Source organism: Vulpes lagopus, chromosome 1 (assembly GCF_018345385.1).
Source record: "Vulpes lagopus strain Blue_001 chromosome 1, ASM1834538v1, whole genome shotgun sequence".
Classification (NCBI taxonomy): Eukaryota; Metazoa; Chordata; class Mammalia; order Carnivora; family Canidae; genus Vulpes; species Vulpes lagopus.
The window spans coordinates 5,516,588-5,531,326 of NC_054824.1; the positions used below are offsets into that span (position 1 = coordinate 5,516,588).

General features: G+C 46.8%; 1 protein-coding gene and 1 long non-coding RNA gene across 4 annotated transcripts in view; one reads left to right on the top strand and one right to left on the bottom strand.

Annotated features, from left to right (window-relative positions):
* Positions 1-10,722, bottom strand: part of LOC121489893 — a 41,347-nt gene extending 30,625 nt beyond the window's left edge. The window contains exons 1-2 of one of the 3 annotated variants that reach the window (XR_005987452.1): positions 10,675-10,722; positions 9,965-10,021 (exon numbers count right to left, since the gene is read on the bottom strand). This is a non-coding gene — a long non-coding RNA (uncharacterized LOC121489893). The other 2 variants (XR_005987451.1, XR_005987455.1) reach the window with 2 other exon arrangements.
* A 218-nt stretch (positions 10,723-10,940) lies between these two features.
* The window catches only part of CDK19 (cyclin dependent kinase 19), a 162,484-nt gene continuing 158,685 nt past the window's right edge, over positions 10,941-14,739 (top strand). The window contains exon 1 of the mRNA XM_041753324.1: positions 10,941-11,343. Coding sequence (XP_041609258.1) covers positions 11,216-11,343 — 128 coding nt within the window. The 5' untranslated portion in view covers positions 10,941-11,215. The remainder of the gene's footprint in view (positions 11,344-14,739) is intronic.

Here is a 14,739-nt window from a genome sequence, read left to right on the forward strand (position 1 = left end):
TTTAAAAAACAAAGTCTAGTAGGGCAGCCTGGGTGGCCCAGCGGTTTAGTGCCGCCTTCAGCCCAGGGCATGATCCTGGAGACCCAGGATGAGTCCCACATCGGGCTCCCTGCATGGAGCCTGCTTATCCCTCTGTGTCTCTGTCTCCTCTCTCTCTGTGTCTCTCATGAATAAATAAATAAAATCTAAGAAAAAAAAAGTCTATTAGAAACACAAAAAACAAACAAACAAAAAGCTGAATGCTACATCCAATTCTCTTGTCACGTTCACTTGGCTACTGTAGATAATCATATAAAAGGAGGATAAACTCTTTGGACACCTGAACATTCTTTTATTTAAGAAATTATTAAGTGGATATAGAATACTATAAACTGCTAGGCATTGGTTACTTATTGGTAAATAAAATAGACATAGCCTTTGCTCTTGTACTATGACGCTTGCTTCTAGTGAAAGATGGGGGTGGTGAATGTGTTTCCTTCCTGTCCCTCTTTTCTTCCCCCACTTCCTACCCCTCTTGAGACATCACTGAAATAGAGATTCAGAAGCACAGAGAGTGAATAAAGTAGTAGTGGAGAGAGCTGAGAATGAGCTTTTAACATATTTCTTATTTTTTTAAAAAAATATTTATTTTTAAGTAATCTCTAAACCCACCATAGGGCTCAAACTTACAGCCCTGAGATCAAGAGTTGCATGCTCCACTGCCTGGGCAAGCCAGGTGTCCCTAAAAACTTTTTTTTTTTTTTAAGAAAGATTTTATTTATTTATTTGAGAGAGCGAGAGCACAAGCAGAAGGAGCAGCAGGCAGAGGGAGAGGGAGAAGCAGATTCCTTGCTGAGCAGGGAGCCTGACATGGGACTCCATCCCAGAACCCCAGGATTATGAGCTGAGGTAAAGGCAGACTCTTAACTGACTAAGCCACACAGGTGCCCCTAAAAACATTCCTATGAGACTATTCTGACACAAAGAATGAGGAAGCTGCAGGCCCCAATGAAGTTGGAGAGATGCAGGCTGTCTGCCACAAATCTCTAAGTGTTGGGGCTGCTAGAATTGGCATACAAGGAAATGCAGCAATAGATTTTAGAGATGGGATGTTATTTGAAGAACTGCATATAGAACAGCTGACCTTCCCTTATCTGCTCCATTCTTCATATGGGCAAAATACTGTCCGACTGAAAGCATTAGACATTTATCACTAAGCCAAAAACAGGAGTGCTGTTCTCTTAGAGAGGGGAAGTGCTAAGGCCCCTAGTGTAAGTGTTAGCTCCTCAGAGGACAGAGAAATAAGGAACTGATTAAGAGGCATTAAGAATCAATCTAAGATGAGCATCTGGCTGGCTCAATCAGAAGAGCTTACAACTCTTGATCGTAGGGTTATGAGTTTGAGCCCCATGTTGGATGTACAGATTAGTTAAAAAAAAAAAAAATCAATCTTAAGTCCAACATGAGAGTCAATGAGAGTCCTCAAAAGGGTGCATAAAGGAGTGGTGATGTAACAGCAGTGAAGAGGAGAAAGGAAAATAAAAGAACAAAATGAATTCAGAATACTCACACCCAGACACATCTTAAAAGATTCTATTTCCAAGATTAAAGAATAGATCCTAGTACCTGGCTGGCTCAGTCAGTAGAGCATGCAACTCTTGAGCTGAGGGTTCTAAGTTCAGGCCCTAAGTTGGTTGTAGAGATTACTTAAAAATAAAATATTTTTTGGTTGAGGGGGGCACCTGGGTGGCTTAGTAGGTTGAGTGTCCAACTCTTGATTTCAGCTTGGGTCATGATCTTATGGTAATGGGATCAGCAGTGTGTGGCTCCATGCTCAGTGGGGTGTCTGCTTGAAGACTGTCTTCCTCTCCCTCTGCCCCTCCTCCCTCCCTCTGCACTGCCCTCCCTGGCTCCCGCCATACTAATGTGCATGCTCTTACTCTCTCAAATACATGTCTTTTTTTTTTTTTTTTTAAGATATGTGTAACAAAGCTCTTGAGTTTTTGTTTTTTTTTAGATTATTTATTTATTCATAAGAGACAGAGAGAGAGAGACAGAGAGAGAGAGATCCAGGATCAGGCCCTGGGCTCCAGGCAGCACTAAACTGCTGAGCCCCCAGGGCTGCCCTCAAAGACATAAGTCTTAAAAATAGGGTGCAAAACAGATTTCTAATACAGTTGAACCACTGATTTTAGAAATTAGTGGGGGTATACTTCGGGGTTCTGAGGAAAATTCATTTTCAACTTGGAATTCTATATTCAGCCAAAAAATAAACATATAGTTTGGAAAGCAACCAATCTACTCTTTGCTCACTGAGGAACTCACAGCCTGTCTGGGAAGAAAGACAGGTAAACGTGACATGCTTACATGTAAAGGTCTCACAGGTGTTAACAACATGTGGAAGGGCACCCAATCTAGTCTGAGGAGCCAGGCAAGAGTTCTTAAAGATGACCCTGAGTTGAGCTTTGAACCATGAGGAAACATCTTGATAAATCTCTTCAATAAACTTCCCTGACTTAGAGTAGACTATGGTAAGGGAGAGTTTATCTCCATATTCAAATTTGACTTTCACATAGCTTATAACTGGTCATGATTAAGGGTATAACCATTTAAAAATAGTCATGATTTTGCTCACTCCTTCTATCACATATGCATTGAACCTGATCTGCAAGATTTACAGCTCAGTTCTCCTGGTGACTAATCCATCGAAAGTGGGGCACACCTACCTTTCCTTCTGACTTGAACAAATAGCTGACCATCGGTTTTTTCTTTCACTGTGGTTCTCTACTTGTCAAATGAACTCAGTTTTTTAGACCAAATGTTTCAAATTCCTTTTTGGCATATGATTTAGGCCTTATTAATTTCTGTGTGATTATTATTATTATTATTTGTTTAGATGACAGGGCAGACTACATTCAGATGTCAGAGAACAATTTATGCTGTCTTGGGGCTAAGAAGTTTAAAGAATGAAAGGACAGCTGGCAAAGTCTTATTTGTGGACTTTCTATTTCTTTTCCTCTTTGTTTTCCTGAAAACACAATAAACCAAAAAGACAAATAAGGTACTATGAAGTCTTCCTCCTACTTGGAATTTTTTTCTTTTTTGAATTAAAAAAAAAAAAGTGTTCTCGGCTCTCTTTGAAATAAGCATCAGCTCAATAGACCTACTTCATTGTTATTTTGTGGCACACTGTAGTTAATTGTATATTTGAAGAATCCTATATTTTCCCATACTTGATCTACTAAAAAGTGACAATAAAAAGAACAAGAAGACTTTAATCTGTTTACATGGCTTTTTTTTTTTTTTTTTTTAAGTAGGCTTCATGCCCAACGTGGGGCTTGAACTCATGACTCTGAATTCCTGAGATCAGGAGTAGCACACTTTACCAAGTGAGCTAGCTGGGCACCCATACAAGGCTACTTTTACAGATCAGATTCATTTACCATGACATGTTTCTTCATTAAGGCAGAGAAACACAGCTAAAAGATGGAAAGGGAGTGTTTTAATAACATTCTAGGGACACCTGGGTGGCTCATCTGTTTAGCCTCTGCCTTTGGCCCAGGACGTGATCCTGGAGTCCCGGATCAAGTCCCACCTCAGGCTCCCTGCATGGAGCCTGCTTCTCCCTCTGCTTATGTCTCTGCCTCTATGTGTCTCTCGTGAATAAATAAATAAAATCTTAAAAAAAAATAATATTCTTGTAGGTAGGCTCTCCTTTATGAAAATAAAAATATAAAAAAGAAAGCCCAGTCTGGGGGGCACCTGGATGCCTCAGTAGTTGAGCATCTGCCTTCAGCTCAGGTTGTGATCCTGGAGTCCTGGGATTGAGTTCTGCATCATGCTCCCCGCAGGGAGCCTGGTTCACCCTCTGCCTAAGTCTCTGCCTCTCTCATGAATTACTAAAATCTAAAAAAAACCCCCCAAAACAAAAAACCCTAAACAAGCCCAGTCTGGGGATGCCAAAAATTCCCTCTCATTCCCACTGAATGTTGTGTAGGTGAAGAAAAATTTTCTTCCTTTTTTCAGGATGGCCCCTCATTTAGTGACAGTTAAAACTAAGCATGGTTCCTGGTTGAATAGTGTTCCCCCCACATCCCCACAGATGTGGGACTTGATCCCAGGACTCCGGGATCACCTTTTGGGCAGAAGGCAGATGCTCAACCGCTGAGCCACCCAGGTGTCCCCAGAAATAAGATCTTTATAAATGTATAATGTTGTGCCCAAGATTGCGAATCCGAGAAACCACCAAGGAGCCGACACTGATGCAAACACACGAGGGTTTATTTACAAGCTCGAGCTTGGGTCCAAGTATACCCGACACAGCAGAGCAGGGACTTAGACCCCAAAGTGGGTTACAGCTGGGTTTTTTATAGGCTGGTCTAGGGGATTTTCAGAAGGGATGGAAGAATTTCTCAAGTTCTGTTTACATTTTGATATGGGGCTTTTAAGGGCATTGAGCTCTGTTCTCATTCTAAGATGGGACTTTCTACCACAGGCGTGGGCTCTGTTGTCTTTCTGATATGGGATTACCTGCCGAGGACATTGAGGACATTCTGCAGTTTTTCCCATAAAGTTCAGCTCTTATTCACAGGGGCCTAAGATGGCTGTACTTGTGCTAATGCTAAACTTTAGGTGGGATGGCCTTAATTTTAATCGGCCTCCACATATAAAAGTTACAATGAGATTGTAATTTGTACAGTGAGGATTAGGGTGGGGCATAAATCCAATATGACTAATGTCCTTTCAGGAAGAGAGGAATTTGGACACAGACACAGATGGAAGATAGCCATGTGAAGACAGAGGCAGAGATTGGAGTTGTCAAGCCAAGGAAAGCTAAGGACTACTGACAACCACCAGAAACTAGAGGGTGGTATGCAGCAGATTCTCCCAGAAGGAACCAACCCCACTATCCCTTGCTTTCTGTATTCTAGAACTGTGAGAGGATAAATTTTTTTTTTTTTTGATAAATTGTTTTTTAAGCAACCCAGTCTGTGGCAATTTTTTAACAGTAGTCTTAAACTGATAGTGGCATACAGCTCTTCCCACGCCCTGTCAAGCAGAAGGTGGGCATGCCTCCCTTGGTTTGGTCTATACCCTCATCTAGCAGGAAGAGTTCTGATTCTTCTTTTTTTCATTTGTTTGTTTATTTGTTTATTTATTTGGCCTATGCATGCAAGCAGGGGTAGGGGCAAACGGAGGGAGATAAGAGAATCTCAAACAGATTCTACACTGAATGCAGAACCTGATCCAGGGCTCGATCTCATGACCCTGAGATCATGACCTGAGCCAAAAATCAAGAGTCAGATGTTCAACTGACTGAGTCACCCAGGCACTCCAAGAGGTCTGTTGGATGTTCAACTGACTGAGTCACCCAGGCACTCCAAGAGGTCTGATTCTTAACCCATTGTCTCCCATTCTTCTTCCTCAGCTTCCCTGACACTGTGTACTAAAGATACCAGAATCTGTTACCTCACTGGCTTTTTAGCTTAGACCATCCTTATTAAATGGAGCTTTGTTCTCAGACTTTCAATTTTTAAATATTCTGTATATACCTCCCAGAAGAGTTACAGGTATTTACATGGCAATTAATACTCTGAAATCTGATTGGCCAGAGAACTGTTGCTGTTTAAGAGGAAGAGCAAAGGGAAGGAAGGCCTCTTTAACATACGGAGACAATGAACATCTCAATAGCTGTGGCAATGCTGCATTCTCTTATTTAATGAGCCCTATGACTCTTCCATGCACTGAGAAAGCAGAAACAGATGATTGATATCAACTAAAAATAAAGAGAAAGTAGAGATAGCAATTTTATCATATACAAAGTAGAGTTTAAGACAAAGAGGATGGAATATCTCAGTAGGATCATTTGATCTTGATAAATGGCCCGGTTAATACTTGACATTATTGTCCTCTAGTGTCATAGAAACCTGGGGTTAAATCCTATCACTAACCATAATTTATCTTCCTAGAGCCTCGGGTGTTTTTTTTTTTTATCTGTAAACTGGAGATAATACATATTTTCGAGGTATCTTCTAGAATGGTTTTAAGGATATTAGCTAATGTATATAAAATGCTTAGGATTCAGTAAATCTTAGCTTTCATTGTCACCCTGCTTACTTGCCAAAAAAATATGCCAAAACCATCATTCCTTCTTCAAGACCCCTGCTCAAGCCCCACTGCTTTTTTTCCCGTCTGCATCTGATCATGCTTCCCATGTCATATAGAAGTTATTGCTTTTATTATAGTGAGGTTAGGGGTCTCTCAGTTCTTCGATTCTCTTTCCTTCATGTGGGCTCAGGCTTACTATCCCCACTCACATTCTGAAGATTTCTCCCTTTCTGTGTGAAACTACCTGTTTGGATTTTATCCCCTAGCGGGTCCATATTTTAACCCCAATATTGCCTACGTTTTCACCTTTTCTTCCTTCACCAGTTCTTTCCCCTCAGAATATGAAAAGCTTCTCCCACCTATCAAAAAACAAACTAATAACAAAACCAAACTTTGAACTTCTCTTGACTATGGTAGGTTCAATTGTATCTTTTTCCTTTCTTAACCAAACTCCTACCTTTTTTTTTTTTTTAAGATTTTTTTTTTGATCCAGGGCAGCCCAGGTGGCTCAGTGGTTTAGCGCCGCCTTCAGTCCAGAGCCTGATCTTGGAGACCTGGGATCGAGTCCCACGTCGGGCTCCCTGCATGGAGCCTGCTTCTCCCTCTGCTTGTGTCTCTGCCTCTCTCTGTCTCTCTCATGAATAAATAAATAAATAAATCTTTAAAAAAAAAAAAAGATTTTTTTTGATTCAGAGTGTATGCACAAGTCGGGGGGGAGGGGCAGAGGGAGAGAATCTCAAGCCAACTCCCTGCCAAGCAGGGAATCCAAGATGGGGCTCAGGTGGGGCTGATCTCACAACCCAGGGAGCATGACCTGAGCCAAAATCAAGAGTTGGCCACTTAATCGACTGGGCCATCCAGGCACTTCTACTTTTTTTTTCATTTAAATTTTATTTATTCACCTTTTGAAAGGGCAACATTTTATGAATCAAAATTCAAAAAGGCAGACAGTACAGATTCTCCCTCCTACCCTTGATTCTCAAGCCATTTACCTTCCCTGAGCAAATGGGTTTCCTGTTGTCTTTAGAGATCAGTCTGTGCATGTATAAACAAATACGCATTTTTCCCTTGTAGGAAAAGTTTAGCACACTATAGATACTCCTCTGATTCTTGCTTTTTTTTTTTTTTTTTTTTTGTTAAAAAAGTATCTTGGAGGTCTTTTTATATCAGTGCCTAAACAATTTCCTCATTGTTAAAGTGTTCTCAAAAGCAGATGCCAAGATGGGATTAGACATGCAAGAGACTGACTGGAGGAAATGCCTGTGAGGGAGAAAAAGGAGGGAGCTGGAGACAAATCAGATAGTGATGCTGATCTGAGCCCCATGAAGGGAGGGGTATTAGGAGGGTTGGGGTAGGCAGTGACTCAGACTGCAACATAGTTCTAAGAAAGTTTCAGACAGGCTTAAACCTGGGGATTCCTTAATACAAAGTCACACATCAGAAGAATCCTGCATCCTGCAGGAATGGACCTGTCTGAATATCCTGCTATGCTCAGTCATCGGTAGGGAGCAGTCCATGGGGAGTGTGGCCTCACTGCAAATACAGTGGTAGATTCAGGGCTTAGCAGATGGAGCCTCCTTGCAGGGAAAAGATCTGAGAGGAATATTTTATAGCCTTCATATTGTTTTTGGGGCTGCATAATAATCCACTGACGGATGTGCCATACTTTAGTCATTTTGGCAGGCACATCATAGCATTTACCACAGAGAGAGGTACTACTGTAATTTGTTTTTGAAACTACTTTGTAATTTCGATTGATCAAAATCTAATGTATATATTTTGTGAATGTGTACTTCCACTAGCAATGTAGAAGGCTATTTCCTCATATTCTTAGTGACACAGGGTGTGGTCAACCTTTTTGATTTTTTTTCAGTTAGCCTTTTTATAATCTATATTTGATTTTTTACTTACACATTTTCCCACTTTCCATTTATTCCCAAGTACATACTCATTAAGCCGTAGCTCTACAATTTGCTAGCTGTCTGTTTGTTCATATGTAAAATAAGAATAATAAATCAACAAATCTGATAGGGATATTTTAAGGATAAAATGAATGCAAAACTCAATATATTTTCAAATCTAAACATTTAGGCCAGACTTCTTGTTGGCAGGTAAAAATATTCATCTGCTGGGCAGCCCCGGTGGCTTAGCGGTTTGGCGCCACCTTCATGCCCAGGACCCAGGATTGAGTCCCACATTGGGCTCCCTGCGTGGAGCCTGCTTCTCCCTCTGCCTGTGTCTCTGCCTCTCTCTCTCTCTCTCTCTGTGTCTCTAATAAATAAATAAAATCTTAAAAAAAAAGATTTTAAAAATATTCATCTGCTTACTTGTACTTTTAAAAAAATGTTTTTTTTTGTTTGTTTTTTTGTTAAAGATCTTATTTATTTATTAATTCATGAGACACCCAGAGAGAGAGAGAGAGAGAGAGAGAGGCAGAGATACAGGCAGAGGGAGGAGCAGGCTCCAGGATTGCGCCCTGGGCCAAATGCAGGCGCTAAACAGCTGCGCCACCCAGGGATCCCCAAAAAATGTTTTATTTAAATTCAATTTACTTGTTATTTCTATCTTGATGCCCCGCAAGCACTTCAGATTCAATGTACTCCAGCCAAACTCATCATTTTTCTCTTAAAAATTGCTCTTATTCCTGTATTTACCTTATCATTAAAGTCAAAACCCTGGAAGTCATTTTGGAATATTCTCTCTCCCTTAAACCCACATTCAATTAATCACTAGGTTCTGTTGAATTTGATTCATAAATAATTCTGGTATCTGTCGTTTTCTCATGATCGGCACTGCCACTCTATGCTTTAGATCCCTGTATCTTATAAGTATTAAGGCAATAGCTTCTTCTTCCTTTTTAAAAAATAGTCTCCACACTGAACATGGGGCTTGAATTCAAGACCCTGAAATCAATAGTCGTGTGCTTTACCAACTTGGGGAGACAGCCAGGAACCCCAAGGCAAGAGCTTCTTTACTATTCTCACCTTCCTCCAATCTATCCTGAACACTTGTCAGGAGAAGGTTTTCAATATACGAAACTGATTATAATGCTCCTTAGCTCAAAAGTCTTAAATGGCTTCCTATTACCTATAAAATGATGAAATCTGAAACCTCTATTTGACATATATTTATATATATATACACACACACACACACGCTGCTCTTCATAATTTGACCTGCTTATCTGTCCAATCTTTTTAGATATCCCCTTTCCCTGCTTTAATCTCTAACATTCAAGCTAGTTGCATTTCTCAGAATATGTCATGCTCTATCATGATACATGGTATTTGCCATCCTTCCTTAAATAATTTCCTGCTACTTGCCTACTTGCCCTTCACATAAGGTTCTTTAAATTTTGGCTCAAACTGACCTCCCTGTGAAGCCTGGCCTGACCCCCCAGAAGTCTTCCTAGTCTATCATTGCTCTTTGTACCCACACCATTTATTTTTAATTTGCTTGCGTGTTTATTTCTCCAATAGGTTTTAGCTCCCCTGATGGAAAAAGACCAGTTTTCATCTGGTATCTCCAGCACTCACCCTGGTTCCTGGACATAAGAGAAACTAAGATTTTCAGATACGTTTTGATTGACTTCAAGATCTGAGAAAGTTCCCTAAGAAATTTACTCTTGTATTAAACCAATGATCTCCATCCCCCACTCCCAAGTTTTCCAGGTTTCTTCCCAAACCTAGCAGGTGGGCGGGGGTGGGGTGGGGGGGTGTCACTACTAACTTTCCTTACCACTTTAGATAAAGGGGACCAATTCTTCCTTTGTGCTCCCACTAAATGTGGTATATTATTCTTATCCTAGCACCAATCACGCATAAAATCGTATCCCAAGCATCCTAAGGACGCAGGAATTAAATGAATCCATATTCACCTTGATTAAGGACACTTTTTCAGACATCCTTGGAGAACGTCACCATTATGCACAGACCTTAAAAAAAAACAACAACATCTTTTACAATGCAAACCTGATGCCTGTTTTTAAGACGATGCATCCTCCTGGCACTTGAATTGTCCTTAGACAGATGGCCCAAAGCTTGGCTGTGGGAACCGCATATGGTAGGAGGAGACCATGACTCGAGCGCCAGGAAAAGGATGATTGGCTGCCGGGGCTCAGAAGTTCTCCGCAGACCGACGCCAGCCCTAGGAAACCGCTGAGGGTTCAGCTTTTGAAATACGGTTTTTGCATCGTAAAGAAAAAAGATGGACCTATCAGAACAACCGAGCACACCCAATTACCAATCAAGAGCGGGAAAGGAGCCAAAGCCCGGGGATACCCACGCACCGACGAGGACGTCATTCTCTAGTCTCAGCCAATGAGCGGCGGAGGGGGGCGGGGCAACGAGCCGACCAATCGCCACGAAAAACAAACAGTCCCGCAGCACAACTGCTCTAACCACAGTCCTCGCCTCTCTAACCGCCGCGCAAACTCCTGAGCCGAGCACTTGTCACGTACTTTCCACTCTCCCTCTCGCCCGGGGGCAGTGATAGTGGAGCACCTTCCCCTACACCACAACAAGGGCCTTTTTCCACCCGCTCCCCCACAGACTCGCAGAAAGAACACGGCAACTTGAAGCTTCCCACCTTCACAGGAACTGGCAGTCCGGCGCTACCTGAGGGGGAGGGGCGGCCGCAGTGCGCAGGCGTGCCCGCCTCGCGGGGGGCGGGGCTGTGGCGCCCCAAAGCAGCCTGGGTGTTGTATTTCTTCTGCTGGCAAAACTCGGTTGCTGTTGGGGCCCCCCGGAACTACGTTTCCCAGGAGCCCCCGCGACCTCGGGGTGGGCGGGATGGTTCGTTAATGAGCTCGAGGAAGCCGCGGCGCGGCCCACCAGGTTCCAAAACAAGGAAATGAAGGGGGGAGGCGGGACTGGGGCTGCCTGCGGGAGCCGCCGCCGCCGCCGCCGCCGAGGAGGAGGAGGAGGAGGTGGTGGTGGAGGAGGAGGTGGCTGCTGCGGCCGCCGAGGAGTCCCTTGCTGAAGGCGGACCGCGGGGCGGCGGGCGGCGCGCGCGCGCCCGAGAGGCGGCTGTTGGAGAAGTGGAGCGGCGGGCGCGGGGGGAGGAGGAGGAGGAGGGACTGAGCGGCGGCGGCCCCCGCGTCCCGGTGCCTCTATGGGGAAAGCAGACAATGGATTATGATTTCAAGGCGAAGCTGGCGGCGGAGCGGGAGCGGGTGGAGGATTTGTTTGAGTACGAAGGGTGCAAAGTGGGACGCGGCACCTACGGGCACGTCTACAAGGCGAGGCGGAAAGATGGGTAAGAGCAGGGGCGGGGGGAGCGGGCTCGCCCGGGTCCTCGCCCTGCCCGCGACCGCGCGGGGCGGCTGGGTCGGAGCCGGGGCGGGCCGCTCCCGGGGGCGAGGCGGCGGGGGGCGCGGACTGGGGGGCGCGGGAGCTGCCCCCCCACCCTCCACCCGGCACCCTCCGCCCCGCGCGGCCCCGTCGCGCCCCGCGGACTCCCGCGGCGCAGCCCGGTCGGGGGGCGGCGGTCCCGTCCCCGAGGGCGCCCCCCGCCCGCGCGCCCCGGGCTGGCGGCGGGGACTCGAGGGGGCACCTCGGGCGGAGGTGGAGTTGGCGGGGTCTGCTCTCGGGGGCGGGCGGGGGGGCACGCGGAGCGCCGGGAGAGCTTCGTCGAGGAGTTGCCGCTCCGGCCCTGGGCCGGTGACGGTCGTGGCGGAACTTCCAATCGGCTGAGCGCCTCCCCGGGGGCGGCGGTTTGAAACCCAGCCGGGGAGCCGGCGGCGCGGCCGAGCGCTGGGGGCCCGGGCAGCCTCCCGGCTCTGGGCGCAGCCCCTGTCTACACCCGCCGACTTCTGGATCCATCCTCCCCCCGCCGATTCCGCCTTTGCACCTTGTGAATTCCGCGCCTCCCCTCCACGGTGGGACCTCCCGGGAGACCTGCCGCGCTTTACCGGCGGAACTTCGCCTAGTTCCCTAACTCGTTCCCCCACCCCCTACCCCCCGCGACCTTGGGCATCCTGAGGTCCTCCGCACCCCGACCTGGGGCATCCTGAGGTCCTCCGCACCCCGACCTGGGGCATCCTGAGGTCCTCCGCACCCCGACCTGGGGCATCCTGAGGTCCTCCGCACCCCGACCTTGGGCATCCTGAGGTCCTCCGCACCCCGACCTTGGGCATCCTGAGGTCCTCCGCACCCCGACCTTGGGCATCCTGAGGTCCTCCGCACCCCGACCTTGGGCATCCTGACGTCCTCCCCACCCTGACTTGGGGCATCCTGAGGTCCTCCACACGCCGACCTGGGGCATCCTGAGGTCCTCCGCACCCTGACCTGGGGCATCCTGACGTCCTCCGCGCCCCGACCTGGGGCATCCTGAGGTCCTCTGCACCCCGACCTGGGGCATCCTGACGTCCTCCCCACCCTGACCTGGGGCATCCTGACGTCCTCCCCACCCTGACCTGGGGCATCCTGAGGTCCTCTGCACCCCGACCTGGGGCATCCTGAGGTCCTCTGCACCCCGACCTGGGGCATCCTGACGTCCTCTGCACCCCGACCTGGGGCATCCTGACGTCCTCCCCACCCTGACCTGGGGCATCCTGAGGTCCTCTGCACCCCGACCTGGGGCATCCTGAGGTCCTCTGCACCCCGACCTGGGGCATCCTGACGTCCTCCCCACCCTGACCTGGGGCATCCTGACGTCCTCCCCACCCCGACCTGGGGCATCCTGACGTCCTCCGCACCCCGACCTGGGGCATCCTGAGGTCCTCCCCACCACGACCTGGGGCATCCTGAGGTCCTCCCCTGCGCCCCCCTGGCCGAATGACTGCGCGCTGGGGGCTCCCGAGCACCTGGATGGGCCAGGACGGAAGGCGGGCCTGAATCTCTTGTTCTCCCGGGGAGCTGAGGGCGACCGGTGGTAGCACCTCTTAGAAGCGTCCATGGATCGCCGTCTTAGGAGAAGGCGAGCCGGAGAAAGTATTGACAGCGCCTGTCCTTGGTCCTGTAGGGTAGCCGGGCGCGGGCTGCAGGGCCGGAGGCACGAGCTCCCCGCGGCGAGGTGGTCGGTGGAAACCCTTGGCCTCCCCCCCCCCCCCCCCGCCCACCCTGGCGGGGATCCTCCTCCCGCGGAGCCGGGAGCCGGGAGCCCGGGAACGCCTCTCGAGCCCTCCCGCCCGGATTCCCCAGGCTGTCACACCACGCGGAGGAGAGTTTGTAGGCTCGTAACGGGACATCCCTGAATGAAGGGAGGATCGGCCGCGGCGACGGTAGTGGGACTGGCGGCGCCGCGTCTCGTCCTGCGCACCTGCCTGTTGCCGTCGCTGCAGCTGGTGTGGGGGGCCAGGGCGGGAGCGGGGGGCCGTGCGCCGGAGCCCGGGGAGCCCGGGGAGCCCGCGGGGCGCGACCTTACCCGCCGTTTCGCCCTGGAGCGTCGTGGGCCTCGCGAGGTGCTGCACACGTGCCAAGAGGGGTTGTGAGCCGCGTTTAGGTTTTGCCTTCTGAACTGGACGAGCCCCATGGCGTTCAGTTGTAACTTAACTCATGGTTCTTTCAGTTAATTGCCAGGTGTCGTCCTTGAATTAATATCTTGGACTGTGAGGCACTATAATTAACTTGTGTTTTGCTTCTGGAATATTAGCTCTGCTTGTTCTCCTGGTGTCCCTGTAAGGAATCTTAACAGATGTACTTGGGGGAGAGCACATCTAGTTTTCCTGGTTGGACACTGGCGTTACAAAACAAATCCCACCTTGTGTTTTTCATACTCCTCGTGCTTACGTTGTGATACACTTGATCTGGAATTTCTAAGATGTATTTTCATTTTTGTTGTTAAAAATAGCTTCCTTTCAGTAGGTAAGGTGAGAAAAATTGAGGATTCTGCTTTTGAATTGTATTTTTTGATAGCATGGGCCACAACCAAAAAACAGATAAATTTAATTCCTGCTTCTCATTGTTCTTTTTTTTATATATATATATATTTTTCCCCTCTAATAAAGTTCTTGATTCGACTACACTTTTCTTCTTGAGTGAAATTTGTTTGAGCAGAATTAATAAAGTTTCTCGAATAGAATAAGATCAGTTTGTGTATCTTCAAAACACGCTTTTTAAAGAAACTTTTAGGATCTGAAAGCATTAGTTGATATCACTGTATTGGTTATAAGAAAAGTCATTATAAAGGTAGGTCTTCTTGGGTCAAAGGTGTAGTTGAGATTTGAGGTTTTACAGTAAACACATCTCTTGTGGGTTGGTAGGATTAGTTTTATGTTCAGTGATACAAGCGATTTGAAAGAACAAAGTTTTTAGTGATGGTTCTAAGCTGTGATGCAGATTTGCATAGTAAAAGATTTTACACTCCGATCATGGTCCATTACAGGGTAGCTCTTGACCTAATTTATTTTGGTTAATTCAGACAAAATGTATAATGCTATCTTATGGAACAAGAAAAAAGATGACATGGTTCATTAAAGACAAATTATTCTGTATATAACATAGTATTATGTAACCAAAAAATCATTCAGATCTTTCAGAGAAACACTGGAAGAAGTAATGTAACCCCAAACATCACTAGAAAAGTCTCTGCTTGTAGTTTATACTTCTCTACACCTTAAAAAACCTTAGAATATTTCCATCAAAATATGATTTGACCTTAGGCTATGTCAGTTGTACCACATAAGTTTATAACAGTGGAAACGGAAGATTA